A 23,503-nucleotide genomic window follows, 5' to 3' on the forward strand; every position below is an offset into this window, starting at 1 on the left:
AGTGAGTTTCTGAATGAAGTTAATGGGTGAGAGCTTGAGTGGTCTGTGAGTGATTGAGTCTGTGAGCGAGTGAGTCTATGAGTGAGTCTATCAGAGAGGGAGTCCTGTGACCGAGTAAGTAAGTGGGTGAATCTGTGCACGCATGGGTAAGTGGGCGAGTGTGCACGAGGAGTGGATGAATTATTTTGTGAGTCAGTTTCTGAGGTGTGAGTGGGTGAGTTTACGAGTGATTCTGTGAGTGGATGCACGAGTGGGTGAGCAATTGGGTGGGTAAATGGGTGAGCAAGTTCTTGAGTGAGTTTCTGAGTGAGCGGCTGAGTGAGTATGTGAGGGATTGGGTGAGCGCGTAAGCCTGCGAGTCGTTGAGTGGGTGTGTGCAAGAGTGGATGAGTCTGTGTGGAGTCTATGTGTCTTTGTGCACAGTATATTGTCCGTGTTTCGACGGGTCTTTTTTAAGTTAATTGGTTTCTGTGCGAGTCAATGGGTCTGTGTGAGTCTATGCATCTAGTGCGAGTCTTTGGGTCTCTGTGTGGGGCACATAGCCTGGCATGTGAGTGGGGGGTACAGTACCCCTGTGCGTATGTGTGGCGGGGGCACCGTAACCCCGTGTGTATGTTGGTGGGGTACCGTAACCCTGTGCGAGGGGATCTCCCTGCCCCCACCCCGGGGCAGAGGGAGGATCATGAAGGTGGACCCGGAAGTGCTCGGCTTGGGAGACAAACCATCCTCCTCCTGCTTCTTGTTGTTGTGCTGGGGGGGAGGGGGTGTGGAGAGGGAGGAAGGGAGGAGGAAAAGAGGAAACTAAACTATTTCAATTTTTCCAGGTAATGCCCATCGAGCGACACAGCTCTTCTTCAGAAGGGAAAATGCCACAAATGATAGGTCAACGAAGTGGCCTATCATCACGACGACATTTATAGAAACCAAACACTCTGAACGCGACCACGGGGAGAGAGAGAGACATGCAAACTCGAAATATACAGGTGTGAGGGTAGGGATCGAACCCACGACCTGTATAACAGGCGAGGTAGTTACGGGAGAAAGAAGAGAGATAGAGAGGCAGGGAAGGAGCGGGAGGTAGAGTGGGTGGGGGAGAGTGGGGGGAGACAGGGAAAGGGAGGAAGAGTGGGTAAAGGAGGGGGGGAAATAAGTCAAGCTCAGTATTGCTTGCACTCACCATGATACAATCACCATCAAACTCACACTGTCACATACCATCACTCACATACTCACCATGATACTCACACATCCACATACACTCACCCTCATAAACACACCCCTACCATCCAACTCACAGACACGACATGATAGTCACACACTCAATCACCATTACTCACAAGCCCACAAACTCACAACGACAATGGCCGCCATTCGCCACTACGTGGCGGTAATGTCATCACAACAAACCAGGTGCCATGGGTTGACTGCTGTGCCATACTAGGTGCAGGAGGAGGACACGGGACAGACCCAGGTGACATGGGTTGACTGCTGTGCCAGGCTAGGTGCAGGAGGAGGTCATGGGACAGATACTGATGCTATGGGTTGACTGCTGTTGCGACAATCCCACTTGGGCGACAAGCCAAGGCCAAAGGTCGGAGTGCAGCCAGTAAACTCCTGAACCTGCACCACCTAGAGAGAAGGGGACATGGAGACACGGGGAGAGAAAGGAGGGAGACACGGGGAGAGAGAAGAGGGAGACACGGGGAGAGAGAGGAGGGAGACACGGGGAGAGAGAGGAGGGAGACACGGGGAGAGAGAGGAGGGAGACACGGGGAGAGAGAGGAGGGAGACACGGGGAGAGAGAGGAGGGAGACACGGGGAGAGAGAGGAGGGAGACACGGGGAGAGAGAGGAGGGAGACACGGGGAGAGAGAGGAGGGGACACGGGAGAGAGAGGAGGGAGACACAGGGATAGAGAGAGTGAGACACGGGAGATGTGAGGAGTGAGACACGGGGAGAGAGAGGAGTGGAGACACGGGGAGAGGAGGGAGCCACGGGGGATAGAGGAGGGAGACACGGGGAAAGATAGGAGTGAGACACGGGAGAGAGAGAGGAGGGAGACACGGGGAGAGAGGAGGAGGGAGACACGGGGAGAGAGAGGAGGGAGACACGGGGAGAGAGAGGAGGGAGACACGGGGAGAGAGAGGAGGGAGACAAAGGAGGCACCTGTGGGCCAGGTGCCTCCTTTGTCTCCCCCCCACCACCGCCACTGCTGATGTGTCCACACCGGTGCTTGGTTCTCACCTTCTTCTGGCTGAGTCGACGTAGAGGAGGCCCAGCCAGCGAGCCGCCACGAGCCACCGACGGTGGCCGTGAGCGGGAATCCAAATCAGCCTCTCGCCACCCACAATGCACAGCGCCGCCTCCACTCGCCCCGGCCTCAACGGAAGTAGCAGCTGGGGGGGGGTTGAGGGGGGTGAGGGAGGACATGGGGGGTGGCACAGGGGGAGTTATGGGGTTGAGGGGTTATTCATAATAAAGGTGTATTTGGGTTAGTCTCCAAACACACCGATGTGCTAAAATAGAAACTAATTGGCACTTTTGTTCACGTGACAAACTTTATTAATTGGCTGTGTCGGGTGGTGACGGGTTTTAAGACACATTTATATTTACACGATCTTACTGCAAAAAAAACCTTTATAATGGGATTGGAGAAAGTTAGGGGTTCAAAGGGTTAGGGGGTTGGATTTAGAGGCATAGGGGTTTAGTGGGTGAGGGGTTTAAGGGTGAAGGGGATTAGAGGGTCATAGTTTTCAGAGTATAGGGGTTTTGAGGGTTAGGGGTAGAGGCTTACGTGTTTATAGGGTTAGGGTTTTAGGAATCTATGGGTCTGTGATTAACACTGAACCCTATGGGAGCCCCAGTGAGTAACACTCAACCCTATGGGAGCCCCAGTGATTAACAACGAAATCACGACGTTTCGGAGGCAACACAAGCTTCCGTCTTCAGGTGGCACAGCAAAATTACTGCTGTGACGGTGCCACCTGAAGACGGAAGCTTGTGTTGCCTCCGAAACGTTGAGATTTAATTTATTTTTTATTTTATTTTGTAACCTACGTGACTTTACCGAAAAAACCAAAGAATATGTACCCTTGCAGTCACGAAAACTTATTAACAACGAACCCTATGAGAGCCCCAGTGAGTAACACTGAACCCTATGGGAGACCCAGTGATTAACACTCAAGCCTATAGGAGACCCAGTGATTAACACTCAACCCTATGGGAGACCCAGTGAGTAACACTGAACTCTATGGGAGACCCAGTAATTAACACTGAACCCTATGGGAGCCCCAGTGATTACACCGAACCCTATGGGTGGCCCAGTGATTAACACTGAACCCGATGAGAGCCCAAGTGAGTCACACTTAACTCTATGGGAGACCCATTGATTAACACTCAACCCTATGGGAGACCCAGTGAGCAACACTGAACCCTATGGGAGTCCCAATGATGAACACTGAACTCTAAAACCACCCACTCCCAAGTGTAAGCGGGTGAGTGAGTTTCTGATTGAGTGGCTGAGAAAGTGGGTGAGTAGGGGATTTATTCAATGAGTGGATGAGTGGGTGAATGAGTGGTGAGTGAGTAGCTGAGTGAGTATCTGAGTGGGTTAGTGGGTGAGTGAGTGGAGGATGAGTGAGCGAGTGAGTCTCCGAGTGAATGGGTGATTGATTGAATTAGATAATGATTGACCGAGTTGCTGAATGAGTGAGTGACTGAAGGAATGAGTGGGGAAATGAGTGAATTGATGAGGGAGTGGGTGAGTAAATAAGAAAGTAAGCGAGAGAGTAGATGAGTGAGTTTTTGAGCGAGTGGATCAGTGATTGTAGGAGTTTCTAAGTGAGTGAATGAGTGATTTTCTGAGTGCATGAGTGAGCGAGTTAGTGAGTAAGCGTGGCTGATTGAGTAAATGAGTAGATAGGTTAGTGAGTGAGGGCGGATGAGTAAAGGAGTTTTTGAGTAGGTGATTTGGTGGTTGACTGAATTTCTGAATCGGTTAGTGGGTTAGTGAGCTTCTTCGTGCGTCTGTGAGTGAGTGAGTCTGAGTGAGTCTGAGTGAGTCTGTGAGTGAATGGTTAAATGAATGGGTGAGTGAGTCAGTTAGTGAATGCTTGGCTGAGTGAGTTTCTGAGTCAGTCTGTGAGTGAGTGGATGAGCGAGTGGGTGAGCGAGTGGGTGAGCGAGTGGGTGAGCGAGTGGGTGAGCGAGTGGGTGAGCGAGTGGGTGAGCGAGTGGGTGAGCGAGTGGGTGAGCGAGTGGGTGAGCGAGTGGGTGAGCGAGTGGGTGAGCGAGTGGGTGAGCGAGTGGGTGAGCGAGTGGGTGAGCGAGTGGGTGAGCGAGTGGGTGAGCGAGTGGGTGAGCGAGTGGGTGAGCGAGTGGATGAGTGAGTGAGTTGTTGAATGAGTGGGTGAGCGAGTGGGTGAGTAAATGGGTGAGTGAGTGGAGGAGTGATATTCTGAGTTGGTGGTTGAGGGAGTGGGTTCTTAAGTGAGTAGAAGAGTGGATGAGTGAGTGGGTGAGTGAGTGATTGATCGATTGTGTGGGTGAGTGAGTAGGTAAGTGAGTTTCTGAATGAAGTGGCTAATAGACTGGGCGAGTAGGTGAGTGGGTGAGAGAGAGTCTCCAAGTGAGTGGGTGAGTGAGTGGGTTGTTGAATGAGTGAATGGTTGAGTGAGTGGATGAGTGAATGAATGAAATTATTGAGTGGATGAGTTAATGGTTGCGAGTGAGTCGGTGGGTGGATGAATGAGTTTCGGAGTGAGTGGATGAGTGAGCGACTGAGTTTGTGAGTGAGTGAGTTGGTCAGTGAGTGGCTGAGCGAGTGGATGAGTAAGTAGGTCAGTGAATGGGTGCGGATAAGTGAGGTAGTTTTTAAGTAAGTGGGTCGGTGGTTGAGTGAGTTTCTGAATAAGTTAATGGGTGAGAGCTTGAGTGAGTCTGTGAGTGATTGAGTCTGTGAGCGAGTGAGTCTATGAGTGAGTCTATCAGAGAGGGAGTCTGTGACCGAGTAAGTAAGTGGGTGAATCTGTGCACGCATGGGTAAGTGGGCGAGTGAGTGCACGAGTGAGTGGATGAATTATTTTGTGAGTCAGTTTCTGAGGTGTGAGTGGGTGAGTTTACGAGTGATTCTGTGAGTGGATGCACGAGTGGGTGAGCAAGTGGGTGGGTAAATGGGTGAGCAAGTTCTTGAGTGAGTTTCTGAGTGAGCGGCTGAGTGAGTATGTGAGGGATTGGGTGAGCGCGTAAGCCTGCGAGTCGTTGAGTGGGTGGGTGCAAGAGTGGATGAGTCTGTGTGAGTCTATGTGTCTTTGTGCAAGTATATTGTCCGTGTTTCGACGGGTCTTTTTTTGAGTTAATTGGTTTCTGTGCGAGTCAATGGGTCTGTGTGAGTCTATGCATCTATGTGCGAGTCTTTGGGTCTCTGTGTGGTGCGCATAGCCTGGCATGTGAGTGGGGGGTACAGTACCCCTGTGCGTATGTGTGGCGGGGGCACCGTAACCCCGTGTGTATGTGGGTGGGGTACCGTAACCCTGTGCGAGGGGATCTCCCCGCCCCCACCCCCGGGGCAGAGGGAGGATCATGAAGGTGGACCCGGAAGTGCTCGGCTTGGGAGACAAACCATCCTCCTCCTGCTTCTTGTTGTTGTGCTGGGGGGGAGGGGGTGTGGAGAGGGAGGAAGGGAGGAGGAAAAGAGGAAACTAAACTATTTCAATTTTTCCAGGTAATGCCCATCGAGCGACACAGCTCTTCTTCAGAAGGGAAAATGCCACAAATGATAGGTCAACGAAGTGGCCTATCATCACGTCGACATTTATAGAAACCAAACACTCTGAACGCGACCACGGGGAGAGAGAGAGACATGCAAACTCGAAATATACAGGTGTGAGGGTAGGGATCGAACCCACGACCTGTATAACAGGCGAGGTAGTTACGGGAGAAAGAAGAGAGATAGAGAGGCAGAGAAGGAGCGGGAGGTAGAGTGGGTGGGGGAGAGTGGGGGGAGACAGGGAAAGGGAGGAAGAGTGGGTAAAGGGAGGGGGGGAAATAAGTCAAGCTCAGTATTGCTTGCACTCACCATGATACAATCACCATCAAACTCACACTGTCACATACCATCACTCACATACTCACCATGATACTCACACATCCACATACACTCACCCTCATAAACACACCCCTACCATCCAACTCACAGACACGACATGATAGTCACACACGCAATCACCATTACTCACAAGCCCACAAACTCACAACGACAATGGCCGCCATTCGCCACTACGTGGCGGTAATGTCATCACAACAAACCAGGTGCCATGGGTTGAGTGCTGTGCCATACTAGGTGCAGGAGGAGGAGGTCATGGGACAGACCCAGGTGCCATGGGTTTACTGCTGTGCCAGGCTAGGTGCAGCAGGAGGTCACGGGACAGATCCTGATACTATGGGTTGACTGCTATTAGATAATCCCACTCGGGTGACAGCCAAGGTCAAAGGTCAGAGTGCAGCCAGTCAACTCCTGACCCCTGAACATGGCCCATCCAGAAAGAAGAGAGGGGATGGAGACACGGGGAGAGAGAGCAGAGGTAGGAGGAGAGTGTGTGGAGGAAGCGAGAGCTCCTATAGAGATGCAGGAGGTAAAGATGGCCCAGAATCAATGACGACTGCAAGGTATGCTGGGAGGCAAGGTCATGTGACCACAGGGGCGGCAGTGCTGGTTGGAGCAATCGTTTTTGGAGCCGCATGGGCAGAGGACACGGAACCCATCCTTCATCCCAGCACCTGCACCAACCACAATCACCACCACAACTAAAACCAAAACCATAAAATAACCGCAACGATAATCATACCTCCAATTAGCACGGTCGGCTGGGTAGAGTGCGATTGAAGTTCAAAATAATACAACTACCATAACAACCATCATAACCACCTCCACCACAACTATGTCCACTACAACCACAACCTACACAATTATAACAAATATAACCAAACACCACAGCCGCACATATAACCACAAATTACACAACCACAATTATAACCACAACCTAAACCACCACAAGCACCACAACCAGAGCCACAACTACCATGACAACCAACATAACCATCTACACCACAACTGCAACCTCCACCACCACTACAACCACCTATACAACCAAAACTAAAGCCATGATCATCACAACCACCACCACCATCACAACCACCACCACCATAACTACCACCATAACCACCACCATAACCACCACCACAACCACCATAACCACCACAACCACCACCACAACCAAACAACAAAAACATTGACGCAGATACTACAATACCACTGCATAAATGGTCTGTATCCCTCTGTGGGTGAGTGAGTGGCTGAGTGGCTGGCTGAGTGGGTGGGTGAGTGAGTGGCTGAGTGGGTGAGTGGCTGAGTAGGTGAGTTAATGAGTGACTGAGTGGCTGAGTGGCTGAGTGTGAAATGGACTCGAACCTGCACCTCTGCATTGCAAGCCCAGTGAGCTCACGCCCCGCGTGTGTATCGGGGTAAAGTGCGGGCACGCCCAGCGTGGAAGAGTAGACCAAACACTCCACATCGCGGCCTCTAGTCGAGGCCATTTCTGCCACGACAACAAATCCGCCCCTCCAGAGACACAAACAACTAAATGTAACTCATCCCATCAGCCACAATCTGGCAGTGCCTCTCCTCATCATCAGCAGCAGCAGGGCCGTGAACTCAGCAGACGCCTCCTCTGCCCCCCCACCACCGCCACTGCCACTGCTGCTGCGTCCACAGCGTGCAAGGTGCTCGCCTTGTTCGGGCTGAGTCGACCTAGAGGAGGCCCAGCCAGCGAGCCGCCGACGGTGGCCGCGAGCGGGAATCCAAACCGTCCGCTCGCCACCCACAATGCACAGCGCCGCCTCCACTCGCCCCGGCCTCAGCGGAAGTAGCAGCGGGGGGAGGGGCGGGGCGAGGGGGGTGAAGGGGCGGGGCTAGGGGGGTGAAGGGGCGGGGCGAGGGGTTGGGCATGGGGGGAGGGGCTCCGGTGGGGGGAGGAGCTTAGGTCTGCGACGTCATAGTGGGCGTGGTCACTTGGTACCGCCCCCTCGTGTCTCCCTCAGGCAGTTTGTCCGTTAGAGAGTCGGGGGAGCATCTGGCGAAGGTGAGAAATGGTGTGAGTCTGTGTGTGTATGAGTCTGTGTGTGTGTGAGTCTGTGTGTGTGTGAGTCTGTGTGTGTGTGAGTCTGTGTGTGTGTGAGTCTGTGTGTGTGTGAGTCTGTGTGTGTGTGTGTCTGTGTGTGTGTGAGTCTGTGTGTGTGTGAGTCTGTGTGTGTGTGAATCTGTGTGTGTGTGTGAGTCTGTGTGTGTGTGAGTCTGTGTGTGTGTGAGTCTGTGTGTGTGTGAGTCTGTGTGTGTGTGAGCCTGTGTGTGTGTGAGTCTGTGTGTGAGTCTGTGTGTGTGTGTGAGTCTGTGTGTGTGTGAGTCTGTGTGTGTGTGAGTCTGCGTGTGTGTGAGTCTGCGTGTGTGTGAGTCTGCGTGTGTGTGAGTCTGCGTGTGTGTGAGTCTGTGTGAGTGTGAGTCTGTGTGTGTGTGAGTCTGTGTGTGTGAGTCTGTGTGTGTGTGAGTCTGTGTGTGTGTGAGTCTGTGTGTGTGTAAACACAAAGGCGGCCGGGCGTGGTGCTGGCCACCCACCCCCTCGTGTGCCGTTCTGCCCTTCATAGGTACTGCTGGCTAACAGCACTTGCCCCAACAGTCTAATGCAGCTATAAGGGGGATCTTTATCTTTGTTGTTAGTGGTGGTGGTGTTGTTGGTGTTGATGGTGGTGGTATTGGTGGTGTTGATGGTGGTGGTATTGGTGGAGTTGGTGGTGTTGTTGGTGGTGGTCTTGGTGGTGTTGTTTGTGATGGTGGTGTTGTTGGTGGTTGTGGTGGTCGTGTTGGTGTGTTTGTGATGGTGTTGGTGGTGGTGTTGGTGGTGGTGTTGGTGATGTTGATGGTGGTGTTGATGGTGGGGTTGTTGATTGTGGTGTTGGTGGTTGTTGTGTTGGTGGTCTTGGTGGTGGTGTTGGTGTTGGTGGTGTTGATGGTGGTGGTATTGTTGGTGTTCGTGGTGTTGATGGTGGTGTTGTTGATTGTGGTGTTATTGGTGGTCGTGTTGGTGGTCTTGGTGGTGGTGTTGGTTGTGGTGATGTTAGTGGTGTTGATGGAGGTGATGTTGATGGGGGTGGTATTGGTGATGTTTTTGGTTATGGTGTTGATGGTGGTGATAGTCTTGTTGGTGGTGGTGGTGGTGGTGGTGTTGGTGGTATTGTTGGTGATGGTGGTGTTGTTGATTGTACGATCCATCCTGGGTTTAACCAGGCTGGATTGTGTGAGGGGCTCACAAATGCTTGAAAGATCTGGAGACATTCCCACCAGTAAGTTCGTCCGGCAGGCAAGGCTGCATTGGCTGGGTCTTGTAGACCGCATACCCAAGCAGTTTATTTTGGTTGCATAAAGGGGGCTAAACGGGCACGACATGGGCTGTCAAAATATGGACTGATGCTGTATGGGAGGATGTGGAGCTGAGTGGACTTGCAGAAGACTGGTATCAGTGGTGTGGATAGCATCCTTCACGAGGAAGCTCGTGAAGGATCCTACCGGGCAGTAGGAGGCAGTCGCCTTCCAACAACAACTGAGGACAGAGGAGTGACGCTCACAACGAGTAGCGGATAAAATTCAACAAGTTGGCACAGTTGGGGATACAGCTGGTGTATCTACCAGTCATCTCAGCCAACCTTTGGAACCTGGGTCTATCCCGTGACGTCTTGTCAGCCTTCGACACTTCACGTGGACTAAAAGTGCACCTGGCCCGGCACAGGTGCCGTGGTGTCATCACCCCTACTTAGTGGCGAATGTCGGTTGTTGTTGTTTTTGTATTTCGTGTTGTGAGTGGTGATGATGTGAGTCTGTGTTGACAATGTGGGTTCATGGTGAGGATGTAAGCCCGCGTTGTGACTCATGTTGAGATCTGGGAGCCCTCACGCCCTCTCGACTCTTTGTGATCCTCGCCTTCGTCTCCTGCTCCGCACGCAGAGACCCGGACTGTGCGAGAGACGCTGTGAGATCTTTGCACCCTGCTCTGCAAGTTGCTACCATGGAGGTACGTGTGGCTCTTCGACTCGTGTGGTGAAGTATTGATGGACGTGTGCTCTCCACTCTGCGTGAGGCTACCTGTCGCCTATCCATATACCTGAGTGTACATCTACTTGCCTGCCTGAGTGTGTGTGCATCTATCAGAGTATCTCCCCCGAGATCCTGTCTGTGTACCTGCCTGTCTACACGTGAATAATCTACAGTACTTTTATTATCCACTACTGGATGAAGGCCTCCTTCCCTGAGTTCCTGCTACCCCTCATGATCCTGCAATGGCATAATCCACCAAGCACCGATTTTGTCGCTCCATCTTTCTGGAAGCTGTCCTCTCAAACGTGCTCCGATACTTGGCTGCAGCTCCGTTATTCTTCTTGACCATCGGCCATCGTTGTTCCTCCTGGCCGTGGCATGTCCTGGCCCAGCCCCACTTCTCTTATCAGTTTGAAGGATGCCACACGTGTCTCATTGTAAATCCAAGTGTGACATCAGATATTGACCAAATATCCCAACGCTGAGAACTGACACAACATCTTGGCAGGACCCTCCTGATTGTGGAGCCCGGGATCTCAGAGATCCTGGCTCAGTGCTCGCCTCCTGCGCTTTCCCCAACATCTTGCTAAAGTTTACGTGGTGGACCTTTGTCTTTGTGTGTGTGTAGATGAGCCGAGGTGGAGAGGCGAGGAGTAAGGGCGAATCTTGCACCACGTGGAGTGCGCTGTCCTCAGAGGGCAACGCCTCCATCTGCAGCAAATCACCGCAAGGTAAGGACAGTAATGAGGGACGTCACAGAGGGCCATGGTGAATGGTGGAACATCACAATGGCCATGATGCATGGTGGATGTCACAGTGACCGTGATGCATTGGAGATTTCATAGCGGCCATGTTGCATGGTGGATGTCACAGTGACCGTGATGCATTGGAGATTTCATAGCGGCCATGATGCATGGTGGATGTCACAGTGGCCGTGATGCATTGGAGATTTCATAGCGGCCATGTTGCATGGTGGATGTCACAGTGGCCGTGATGCATTGGAGATTTCATAGCGGCCATGCTGCATGGTGGATGTCACAGTGACCGTGATGCATTGGAGATTTCATAGCGGCCATGCTGCATGGTGGATGTCACAGTGACCGTGATGCATTGGAGATTTCATATCGGCCATGTTGCATGGTGGATGTCACAGTGACCGTGATGCATTGGAGATTTCATAGCGGCCATGTTACATGGTGCATGTCACAGTGACCGTGATGCATTGGAGATTTCATAGCGGCCATGTTACATGGTGCATGTCACAGTGACCGTGATGCATTGGAGATTTCATAGCGGCCATGTTACATGGTGGATGTCACAGTGGCCGTGATGCATTGGAGATTTCATAGCGGCCATGATGCATGGTGCATGTCACAGTGGCCGTGATGCATTGGAGATGTCATAGCGGCCATGTTACATGGTGGATGTCACAGTGACCGTGATGCATTGGAGATTTCATAGCGGCCATGATACATGGTGGATGTCACAGTGGTCGTGATGCATTGGAGATTTCATAGTGGCCATGTTGCATGGTGGATGTCACAGTGGTCGTGATGCATTGGAGATTTCATAGCGGCCATGTTACATGGTGCATGTCACAGTGACCGTGATGCATTGGAGATTTCATAGCGGCCATGTTACATGGTGGATGTCACAGTGGCCGTGATGCATTGGAGATTTCATAGCGGCCATGATGCATGGTGAATGTCACAGTGGCCGTGATGCATTGGAGATGTCATAGCGGCCATGTTACATTGTGGATGTCACAGTGACCGTGATGCATTGGAGATTTCATAGCGGCCATGTTGCATGGTGGATGTCACAGTGGCCGTGATGCATTGGAGATTTCATAGCGGCCATGTTGCATGGTGGATGTCAGTGGCCGTGATGCATTGGAGATTTCATAGCGGCCATGATGCATGGGTGATATCTAGGTAGCCATGTTGCATGGGGGACTTCATGTTGGCAGTGTTGCATGCGGAACTTAATGGTAGCCATGTTGCATGGGGGACTGCATCATGGTGGCCATGTTGCATGGGGGTGATTATGTGTGCTCTGGCCTCAGCACATCACACGCTTTCAGATGCACTTCCGATATTAGGAAGCCACTGGAGCTATACACTTTTAAATCATCTAGATTGAAAACTACTTTCTTTAGAACTTTTCATGTTTAGAATAATTTTCCTTCCCCCGCGTATCCATTTGGCACCATTGCCTACGTACGGTGCAAAAGAAGTTCAACATACATACAGACATAACTGGTATTGGCCAAAACATCCCAATCCTGTAATATTTTCCTACAAATTGCTCAAGTTTGCGATCACACAGATGTTGTTATTCTCATGTCTGCAGAAATCCTGGCTCTCTTTGGCCCTCACTTGACCAACCGTGAGAAGCTAGAACTCGCAGCCATGCAGGAAGTGTGGTACTTTGCACTTTTCAACAAATCTCAGGGATTCAACAATGATGGATACGACGACTACGAACGAAATTACATTCTGGTGAGGCTCGCAACAAAACACCAGCTGTGGGGGCAGTCACAGGGCCCATCGGTAGCGTGGTTTGTGGCTTCTTGTTATTGCACCTGAAGTACCAACCAGGGCTATCACACACACCAATGTACTTCAGAATCAGAATTTTTTATTGCGAGTAAATCCCATTGAGCTAAGAAGCTCTATTTTGAAGGGTGACTGAGCCAGCAGACATCAGAACATTCCACAATGACAGATTTAAAAAAACGTAATCATTACAGAAAATATATTAGAAAATTACATTCTCACTTAAATCTTGACTTAAAGCTTTCGTGACTGCAGGAATTAATATTTTTTGGGTCTTTCGGTAAAGTCACGTAGATAGGTTCAAAGAAAATAACAAAAAACTAAAACTACAACGTTTCAATCGCAACAAAATCGGTCGACTTCAGGAAAAGGGGGGTTTGCTTCCAAAGGCAAACTGTTTATTAGGGTTTGAAATGGGCATTGCCCAAATGTCAGCAGCCAATATTAATGCAAGTGGTGGACAGCAAACCCGACAGTTTCAGATCTGCCTGATGTTCGTGAACATAAGTCAAATCCGAAACTAGGTAGGATCTGAAACACTGTAGGACCAATACCTCAGCCGTGGCTGATCATTGTTTTAATGCGGTGGGCTCACATGAAATGTATTTCTCTAAGACGAAGGTACTTTGCAAGCCCACTGGCTATCAACAAAGATTCATTCATGAAGCCATCCATTTTAATCGACACAGACACAATTTAAACCGAGAAGATGGGTGCAAACTGAGTAATCATTGGAAGGACATTATCAACCAGTTTAAGTCATAACTGGCTGTGATCTTCCCATCCTACCACCTTCTGATGATAGTTGTGCTTTTTGCCCATTTCAAACTTGCGCTTTCACACTAACACAGCCACTTTGAGTGCCGACCCCTCGGTTGTGGCTCTGCAATATCCCATTAACATACTAAACTGTCATTAACATGATCATTTTCACCCGGCAACCCGTGATTGTTTTTTGTTATTTTCTTTCAATCTATGTACGTGACTTTACCGAAAGATCTTCTTGGTTCTTTCGGTAAAGTCACGTAGAAGGGAAATAATAAAATAATAAAAATAAAACATAATAAAATAATTCTCACGACGTTTCGGCTACAACGCAAACAGCCGTTCTCAGGTGAAGAACAGGTCTGTCAGAAAGACAGCGTCTGAATGAAACACCACCAGGCTTGGCAGCGTATATTTAATCTGGGTTGGAGGGGGAAGAGCGCCTGACAAAGGAATTTGCATATTCCAAAGAATATACATTCTCGCTTCTTAAACTTTGTGATTTTAATTATATTCACTTTAAACGATTGTACCTTTTGTGCAGTTCCGGCATGAGCACCTCCGCTATCGCTATGAGGTGCTGAAGAAGATTGGAGAAGGAGGTCAAGGCCAGGTGATCCAGTGCCTTGATCACAAAAGGAACATCCTGGTGGCCATCAAGATCCTGGTGTCACCATCGAGGTAAGACTTCAGAGCCGCACCGTCACGAGGCCAATATTGTTGTTAAGTCCGTTGCCATGGGCAGCCGTGCGATGCAGCGGTGACACTCGTACATCAAAGCGAGAAGGGGGGCCTGGGTTCGACTCCTGATTCGGGTGCTCTGCTGTATGGAGTTTGCATGTTCTACCCCTGTTCTGCATCAGTTCCTTCTGGGTTCTCAGATTTTTCCTTCCTAAAGCTTAAAATACACACACACAGTGTAAACTAATATTGGGGCAAAACATCCCATTGCTGAAAGATTACCTGCACATTACGGGAATTCCTCATTTAATGCTGTAGATACATTCCTGAAAAGTTCCGCGTTCAGCAAAAAAGTATTGAGCGAAAGTAATTTCCCCATAAATAATGTAATAATAATGTTTGGCGAGATACAATGCACTCATACACCTTGAGATGACGAGACAAATAACTGAGGGTATGCCGTCACGTTACTTTATCATTGCGAGTAATGTATCATTGCAGCTCAAGAAAGTAGTTTGTTGTCGACTACTCACAGATCGTGTTATAACGGGCGGGTTCCGTGCATTAACAGGCGTGTTCTACGTTATGAGAAGCGTTCCGTGTTGCAATGGGCGCGTTCGTGTTATTACGGGCACATTCCGCGTTATGCGAAAAGTGTGCCCGAATGGAAGAGGCATATTGAAGTGAGAATGCGTTGTGTTAACATGCGTTTGCATTTAGATTTCTCAAATGACCAATCCGATTTGAATGGTTCTTCACTTCCAAATCCTATTGGGTGCCCTACGTCGGCTCCTGCTCCCTCTGTGGGAGCTCCTCACCAATGATAGTCGAGTGTGCTACTGGAACCCCTGGTGCTGTTAGACCTGGTGAATTCATATTGAATTATTTTATTGTGAGTAGAATTTGGCTCTGGATATCCCTAAAGAAAATGTAGGCTCTTCATTTGTGGACTTCCTCTGTGCAGCTCCAAGCAAGAAACATACCAGAAGATGGAGCTCCAGATAGCTCTGGAACTTCAGGACGAGGGCAGTGATGAAGATTTCAACGTCATCAAAGTCCTGAACATATTTCATTTCAGAGGACACTACTGTATCGTCATGGAGCTGTTGAAGTATGTACTGCATGCCCCCCCCCCCTCCGCCAATAACGTGGTTAACTAACTTAACAAACTTTCGTTATTTTTTAGAAGCGACCAGACCACAAATAAAAGCTTAACAAAGTAGCATTTTTGTTCCTGGTTATTTCGGTAAAGTCACGTAGACAGACTCTGTCTCCCCGACAGACCTGTTCTTCACCTGAGGACGGCTGCTTGCGTTGTGGCCGAAACGTCGTGAGAATTATTTTATTATGTTTTATTTTTATTATTTTATTATTTCCATTCTACGTGACTTTACCGAAAGAACCAAGAAGATGAATCCCTGCAGTCACAAAAGCTTTAAATCGAAAAGTAGCATTTTGATTATAAATGTGGAGGAGAAAACGAGTGGACCCACAGAAAAATCCACGTACCCACGGGGAGAACATGCAAACTCCAAATGTACAGGCATCACGGTCGGGATCAAACCTAGGACCTCCTCCATACCAGGCGGGGGAGATGTCATCTCGCCACCGCGGCAAGCTGTTAATTCTTAATTTTGGAGCTTTCGTGACTGCAGGAATTACTCTTTGGTTCTTTCGGTAAAGCCACGTATAAAGATAAAATAATAAATTAAATAACAGCATACGACGTTTCGATTGCAACACAAGCAATCATCATCAGGTATAAATGAAATAGCAACTAAAATCGAACCAGAAAACTAGACAGACATATGTATCTTGGTGATATCTGTCTGCTTATATGTCTGTCTATAGTTTTCTGGTTAGATTTTTGTTGCTATTTCATTTCATTTATACCTGATGATGATTGCTTGTGTTGCAATCGAAACGTTGTATGCTATTATTTAATTTATTATTTTATCTTTATACGTGACTTTACCGAAAGAACCAAAGAGTAAGCTGTTAATGTTGAGATGCCCACGCCACCACCCATGCATTGTAATCCTGTGGAGCTGCCATGTGCCACGGGTGCATTGGAGGCCACTTGTCTTTTCTCCATTAGCCCTGCCACTTTCACCAACCCACGCCTCCACTCAATCAGCAGGGTGGCTGCATGGCAGTGGTGATGCTTGTGCCTCTCGGCGAAAATCCCGAGCTTCTGTTCTGTGTGGAGTTTTTATCTTCTCCCAATGGATAACCCTCGACCACCCGGCAACAAAGCCAATAAAATCAAGTTGTCAAGTGGGCAGATATGCCAACTGATTTGGTTTATGGGCAAATTGACTACCTCAACCCACACTATAACTCTTAATATTGGCACATGAACGTACAATATGAACATGATTATCGTTATCAGAATCAGTGCAGCATTGTAGCGGATGGTACTGATGCTGTGTTTTTGTTGCTGCTTCTGCCTCTCTCACAGGGAGAGCCTTCATGAAGTGATTAGAAATGCGGGGCTCCGGCGGCTGGACATGGCGATGGTGAAAACCTACACCAGGGGCATCCTCAAGTTCTTGCGCCACATCAATTCCAGGAAAATCGTCCACGCGGACATCAAGCCTGTGAGTGGACACAGCGTTCAGCTTTCACTTTGGTGCAGAGGTGTATCTTTATTGGGGACTTGTTCCACAGAGAAAACCGGCCATGTTGGTCACAGGGTCGATATGTTAGCTCTGCCCATCTCACTGGAAGGAGGCAGGGCCATGCTCCTCTGGTGAATGTGATCTGGTATGAATTAAACTATCGTGTAGAGTCGTGTCGCTCTTGGGGACTCACCAGAGAGAAAACCGGCAACGTTGATCAGAGTTGCCCCAAACCCTGGGAGACACGAAACGGAGTCAAACAGAACTTTTTTTTAAAACGTGCGAAATGTGCATTTTGGCCTGACAACTGCTCGTTATCGAATTCCAATCTGCAAATTGAAAACGTCCAAAGACAAAGGTGCAGTGGAAAGCGTCACGGAATCCGTGCACTCTCTTGTGCGTGGCTTTTTGTCTGTAACTCGTTAACGGGCACTCATCCAGCTGTGAGCTCCATGCAGCTCTCCTGTTGGAGCAACGGCAATCGGTTGTCAATAGAGCCACCCCCCTTTAATCTGATGGTGCCTGAGAGTGCTTTGAACGGGACACGCCTCTACTCACATCTACAATTTCGACGCATCTTCTTGGTTCGTTCGGTAAAGTCACGTAGAAGGGAATAAAATAATAAAAATAAAACATAATAAAACAATTCTCACGACGTTTCGGCCACAACGCAAGCAGCCGTCCTCAGGTGAAAACCAGGTTTCGGCGACAACGCAAGCAGCCGTCCTGAGGTGAAAACCAGGTCACCTGAGGACGGCTGCTTGCGTTGTGGCCGAAACGTCATGAGAATTGTTTTATTGTTTAATTTTTATTATTTTATTACTTCCCTTCTACGTGATGACTTTACCGAAAGAACCAAGAAGATGAATCCCTGCAGTCACGAAAGCTTTAAATCGAAATTTAATTTTGACACATTTGAAAGGGGCACCGCCCAGTGACAGCTGTCATAAAACAGCGAATATTGCTCTTGACTGACGCTTGTCGACAGCGCTATGCCTCATCTAGTACCCCTGTTTAGCGTGTGTCGTGGTATGTGATTGATCCACTGCTGGCTGAATGATATCGGCATAACCTCTGAGTTTGAATTCATTCTACCCCTCCTCCAGGAAAATGTTCTCGTCAAAGACACCGTGACTGGCACCGTGAGGATCACGGACTTTGGCACGAGCTTTTTCGTGGAAAGTCAACGTGAGTGACCTCACCTGGGTGTGTGAGTGTCTGCGTGTGGGTGTCTGTATGGCTGTCTTTATGCATGGGTCTCTCTGTGTCCGTGTGAGTGTCCATATGTCAGTGTCTGTCTGAGTGTGTCTGTGTGTGAGTATCTGAGTGCCTGTACATGTGACTGTTTATGTGCATGACGATATGCTGTTTAAGACACAGTGTGTAAACACGCACATATGTTTGTTGTCCTTGTGATTTTTGTACAGCTATGAATGTTGGTGGCACCCTAGAATACTTGGCTCCGGAGCTGTTGCTGGGCTATAGCTTGACATGTGGAGTGGATATGTGGGCGCTGGGCTGCACGGTGGCTGAGTTGGCGACGGGCAGGGAATTATTCCGGTCCAACAGCCACGAAGATCACCTCCCGCGCTGCATAGAGGTATTTCCCACACGGCGTCTGTCCGCTCGTGATCCCCCTCTCTCTCCTTGGAGTCGTGGGCTATGGGGTGGCAGGAGGGAGGGTGGCCACTTGGTGATCTGTGAATAACGGCCGTCGTATGTTGCCTGTACACGTGTGTGTTTTGTATGTGTGGGGGAGTGGTAGTGTAGCAGTCAGCCTGCTGTGCTAGAAACTGAGTTTGATTCCAGCTCATGGGCAACACCAGTGACGATTGTCTGAACTGGTCCTGGGCCTCCTCTAGTTCGAGTCAGCCTCAAATGAGTACCTGGTGGAGTGTGTAAAGTACCAGGGTTAATTCTAGATTTGAAGCTTTCGTGACTGCAAGGATTCACATTCTTAGGTTTTTTCGGTAATCACGTAGGTAAAAAATAAAAAAATAATGAAAGTAAAAATAAAATAAAAATCACGACGTTTCGGAGGCAACACAAGCTTCCGTCTTCAGGTGGAACATTCACAGCACGATAGCTGTATCAAGTGAGAGAAATTCCAAGAAACAGTCCTTGTATATATACTGGTTGAGGGTGGGAGGAGCCAAGGTAGTCCCTGAATATTATTTTTGTGAGGTTCGGTGCGGCTGAAGCACGCTGTTAGGAATGAGCCTTTGTTGTGTAAACTAGGTGCGGATGATGTAAAGGTGCGTGTTAAAGGGACTGAGCCTTTTTGTTATGTAGAGATGATGCGGCTGAAATCAGCCGCCACTCCTGTCTCTCTGTGCCACAGTGCTGGCCCTCAACAAACGCTGCTAATTTTGCTACTCGATCTAACAGCACTTGTCCCGACAGTGTGCCGAAGCTATACGGGTGACCTTTGTCTTCATGTCAACCATGTGCAGATTCTGGGGATGCCTCCGAGGTACATGGTGAATGGAGCACCCGACAGAACGCAGTTCTTTGGTGAGTTGAAGCGTGGGGTGAATGACAGACCGGATTCAGTTTTAGGGAGTGGCCTCAGGCTGTTGTTATTTTGTTTTGGAGGGGGCGTCTTTGTATTTTACATTACTTGGGTATGTGGGTGGGTAAATGGGTGTGTGGGCAAGTGGATGGGTATGTGGGTGAGTAGGCGAGTAGGTTGTTGGGTAATTGGGCGAATGGGTGAGTGGTTGGGTGAGTGGGTCAGCGAGAGGGTGGGTGGGTAGATGAGTGGGTGGGTGAGTGGGTAGGTGGATAGGTGAGTGAGCGATTGGGGAGGTGGAAGAGTGTATGGGTGGGTAGGTGGATGAGTGGGTTGATGAATCGGTCATTAAGTGGGTAGATGGGCGATGTGGTGGTTGGTGACTTCGTCTCTTCCGCTGTGCATGGCTCCTGCAGACCATCGGGGGAAGATGTTCTGCCCAGGCAAGAAAAGGGTTCCGGGGAGCTTCCCACTTCACAGGGTGCTCAAAAGCGATGACCCGGAGTTTGTCGAATTCATCAGCTCCTGTTTGCGGTAAGAACCACCCACCACTCCCACCCCCTCTCCACGAGGATTCCCCCCCTCCAATTGATCGGCGACCGCTCTCCACCGATCACCAGGAAGATGTGGAGCTGAGTGGACCTGCCAATAAGCGGTACCACTGGCCCTCTGTGGAGTTAGCCCTCTGTGGAGGAGTGGGAGGTCTGTCCAAGCCGCTGCTGGTCATCAGAGGACTGCCACTGCTACTGTGGCTTCCGCTGCTGCTGTGCATTCCTGGACCTCGTGGGAGAAGGGAAGGAACATCAAAGCTCTCACCATGCCTCTCTCACCACGTGGCCGCGTGTGTCCCCCGTGCATCTCTCAACAGATGGGATCCGAATTGTCGTATGACGCCAGTGCAGGCGCTGGCTCATAACTGGCTCCGGACCGCGGCCACCAGCACCACCACGGCCAGCAAAGCCACCACCACCACCGTTGCTGCTCCTGGCAGTGTGAAGCACTCTGGAGCTGCTGAGCGACGGTAAGCCACCATCTGCTTGTCCAGTGGTCAAGGCAGTCTATAGGGGGGTGCGGGGCCTGGGGCAAGTTACACGGTGTGGGCTTACGAATAACAAAGGAATCCTCCTCTTTCAGTCTAAAATAAAGCGATAAATGTGATGTCATCACTTGTGAGCCAATCCGGAGCGATAGCCTACGTGTTAAACGGAAGTATTACGTCTGACACCGTGACATCGAAGCGCAGGGCCCCCCAAAGCGCAGGGCCCGGGGTGGTCACCCCCCGTACACCGTACCCGGGGGACGACTCTGCTCCTGTGTGTGTTTAATATCTATTTATCTTTATTGCTACTACCTCTACGCTTATTTAGCCAGCAATAGCCTCACTCAGTCTCAATACTTTTTTCAGGAGGGTCCTGCCAAGTTTTTTGCAGTACAGAACAAATGTACTGCTGCTGCTGCTGTGCGATCCCAATTGAGTGATTTGGAGTTTCAATTTACAACACTGGTGGAGATGTCCATCCAACACTGGTTGCACCGCGTGTTTGTGAGGGTTCAGTTGCCAAACCCAGAGGAATGGAAGTGAAATTTTAATGTGCAATTTTATTGAAGGATTGTGTTATCTTGGTGTGTTGTGAGGCTGTTTTTGTTGCTGTTTCGCTGCATTGCCCAAGCTTGCATTTAGTGTTGAACAACTGACAGGATTTTATTTACTTATGCCATTTGTATTTATACGCTTTATTTTTTTAGTATACTTTGGACTCCTTTTGTTTTGTTTGTTGTTATAACCTGCTGACCCTGTGACTTGACTGGACATCTGTGAAAGAAGAGCTTCATAGCTCATCAGACTCCTCTTCATCCAGTTTAAAGAAAGATTCTGATTCTGGAAACCCATGCAGGGGGGGGGCAGGCAGGGTAGGGTGGTTGGTAGAACACACTCCACATTCCACACAGAGAAAGTGGCCCCTGTATGGGACTCAATCCCAGCTCCTCTCTGGCTGTGAGTTCCAGCCAAAGAGAATGTGTAGATTCGGTTATATACGGATTTATTTTTCCATAATTGGTTTTTGGGTGAGGACAGATAATGAAGCGGCAATATCTTTCCCAAGTTGCCCTGCATCCACTGAGACACCGCCAGACTAATGCCCATTTCGTAACCAGACTCACGGTGGGCAAAGGTATGCTGCATTATTGCGGCACTGTTAATTAGCTGGGTTAATCTTCTGCGGCACACACTTAGTCCACCCATGGACAATGGGGGGAGGGGGGGGACTGATCTCTCCTGAAGCAGGAAGTTGGAACGGTGTCGTGCGCATTTCTTCACAGAATGGAGCCGGCACAGCGCCCATCCTCCTTGCTCGCCCAGGCCTCTAAAGAGAAGTTGAAGGTTGTGGAGGAAGAGACCATGGTGGAGGAGCTGGTGGTGCAAGAGGAGGAGACTCTCGTGGAGGAGCTGGTGGTACTCGAGGAGACCCTGGTAGAGGAGTTGGTGGTACAGGAGGAGACCTTGGTGGAGGAGTTGGTGGTACTTGAGGAGACCTTGGTGGAGGAGTTGGTGGTACAGGAGGAGACCCTGGTGGAGGAGTTGGTGGTACAAAAGACTCTGGTAGAGGAGTTGGTGGTACAGGAGGAGACCTTGGTGGAGGAGTTGGTGGTACAGGAGACCCTGGTGGAGGAGTTGGTGGTACAGGAGGAGACCTTGGTGGAGGAGTTGGTGGTACTTGAGGAGACCTTGGTGGAGGAGTTGGTGGTACAGGAGGAGACCTTGGTGGAGGAGTTGGTGGTACAGGAGGAGACCTTGGTGGAGGAGTTGGTGGTACAGGAGACCCTGGTGGAGGAGTTTGTGGTACTTGAGGAGACGCTGGTGGAGGAGTTGGTGGTACAGGAGACCCTGGTGGAGGAGTTGGTGGTACAGGAGGAGACTCTGGTAGAGGAGTTGGTGGTGCAGCAGGAGAAGAGGAAGCAAGGGAGCCTGGCCCGCATAGGGAGAGCCATCCGCTCACTCCTCCGACGTGTGCTGCTTTGTGGTGGCCGGTCCACTGCACAGTAGGGGTGGTGGAGGTGGTGGATCAGTGTGAACCCTGATCACTTTTACCACACTCACCACACTCACAACACTCACCCTGCACCCACCCACCCTGTAATACCCTCCACCCACCCTGTAATACCCTCCACCCACCACCCACACCCTGCACCCACCCACCCTGTGATATCCTCCACCCACCACCCACACCCTGCACCCACCCAGTCCGTGATACCCCGCACCCACCACACTCAACCCTGCACCCACCACACTCACCCTGCCCCACCACACTCACCCTGCACCCACCACACTCACCCTGCACCCACCACACTCACCCTGCACCCACCACACTCACCCTGCACCCACCACACTCACCCTGCACCCACCACACTCACCCTGCACCCACCACACTCACCCTGCACCCACCACACTCACCCTGCACCCACCACACTCACCCTGCACCCACCACACTCACCCTGCACCCACCACACTCACCCTGCACCCACCACACTCACCCTGCACCCACCACACTCACCCTGCACCCACCACACTCACCCTGCACCCACCACACTCACCCTGCACCCACCACACTCACCCTGCACCCACCACACTCACCCTGCACCCACCACACTCACCCTGCACCCACCACACTCACCTGCACCCACCACACTCACCCTGCACCCACCACACTCACCCTGCACCCACCACACTCACCCTGCACCCACCACACACACCCTGCACCCACCACACTCACCCTGCACCCACCACACTCACCCTGCACCCACCACACTCACCCTGCACCCACCACACACCTGCACCCACCCAGTCCGTGATACCCTCCACCCACCACCCACACCCTGCACCCACCACACACACCTTGCACCCACCCAGTCTGTGATACCCTCCACCCACCACCCACACCCTGCACCAACCACACACACCCTGCACCCACCCACCCTGTGATACCCTCCACCCACCACCCACACCCTGCACCCACCACCCACACCCTGCACCCACCACACACACCCTGCACCCACCCACAGCGTGATACCCACTACCCAACATACTCCACACAGAGGGTTAGTGGTTTAAGAGGGTTAGGGGTTTAGGGGTATAGGGATTTAGGGGTTTAGAGGGTGATGGGTTTAGAGGGTTGGAAGTTTAGAGGGTTCGATATTTATTGGACTAAGAGTTTATGGGTTGACAG

The 23,503-nt window shown here is 50.5% G+C and overlaps 1 protein-coding gene and 1 long non-coding RNA gene across 6 annotated transcripts; one reads left to right on the forward strand and one right to left on the reverse strand.

The window, feature by feature from the left end:
* Nucleotides 1-664: 664 nt before the first annotated feature.
* Nucleotides 665-7,737, reverse strand: LOC133340136 (uncharacterized). 3 transcript variants are annotated; one of them, XR_009754848.1, is made up of 4 exons: nucleotides 7,468-7,736; nucleotides 5,524-5,647; nucleotides 2,244-2,395; nucleotides 665-750 (listed from the first exon to the last, which is right to left on the reverse strand). It is a non-coding gene; the product is annotated as an uncharacterized LOC133340136 (long non-coding RNA). The 3 variants fall into 3 exon arrangements; XR_009754847.1 differs by lacking the exon at nucleotides 665-750 and adding an exon at nucleotides 808-1,011 and having other exon boundaries at nucleotides 7,468-7,737; XR_009754849.1 differs by lacking the exon at nucleotides 665-750 and adding an exon at nucleotides 1,580-1,629 and having other exon boundaries at nucleotides 7,468-7,737.
* Nucleotides 7,738-8,080: 343 nt separating this feature from the next.
* LOC133340137 (dual specificity tyrosine-phosphorylation-regulated kinase 4-like) lies at nucleotides 8,081-22,511 on the forward strand. Of its 3 annotated transcripts, none has more exons than XM_061548194.1 (13): nucleotides 8,081-8,137; nucleotides 10,051-10,117; nucleotides 10,769-10,871; nucleotides 12,493-12,641; nucleotides 14,008-14,144; nucleotides 15,109-15,255; nucleotides 16,606-16,744; nucleotides 17,872-17,953; nucleotides 18,193-18,365; nucleotides 19,219-19,279; nucleotides 19,694-19,811; nucleotides 20,146-20,298; nucleotides 21,600-22,511. In XM_061548194.1, exons 2-13 carry the CDS (start codon nucleotides 10,112-10,114, stop codon nucleotides 22,321-22,323), a joined length of 1,992 nt encoding a protein of 663 aa, XP_061404178.1. In that variant the 5' UTR covers nucleotides 8,081-8,137; nucleotides 10,051-10,111; the 3' UTR covers nucleotides 22,324-22,511. The 3 variants fall into 3 exon arrangements, with proteins under 3 accessions (XP_061404178.1, XP_061404179.1, XP_061404180.1); XM_061548195.1 differs by lacking the exon at nucleotides 8,081-8,137 and adding an exon at nucleotides 8,591-8,696; XM_061548196.1 differs by lacking the exon at nucleotides 8,081-8,137 and having other exon boundaries at nucleotides 9,302-10,117; nucleotides 18,217-18,365.
* Nucleotides 22,512-23,503: the final 992 nt, after the last annotated feature.

The sequence above is a fragment of the Lethenteron reissneri genome, unplaced genomic scaffold (genome assembly GCF_015708825.2).
Source record: "Lethenteron reissneri isolate LAM-NWPU_2019-01 unplaced genomic scaffold, ASM1570882v1 scaffold_80, whole genome shotgun sequence".
NCBI lineage: Eukaryota > Metazoa > Chordata > Hyperoartia > Petromyzontiformes > Petromyzontidae > Lethenteron > Lethenteron reissneri.

Excerpts from the sequence above, each read along its gene's own strand:
- LOC133340137 (XM_061548194.1), top strand. Across the intron at positions 18,366-19,218 it reads ACCTCCCGCGCTGCATAGAG|ATTCTGGGGATGCCTCCGAG; the intron begins GTATTTCCCACA and ends AACCATGTGCAG. Across the intron at positions 19,280-19,693 it reads CGACAGAACGCAGTTCTTTG|ACCATCGGGGGAAGATGTTC; the intron begins GTGAGTTGAAGC and ends TGGCTCCTGCAG.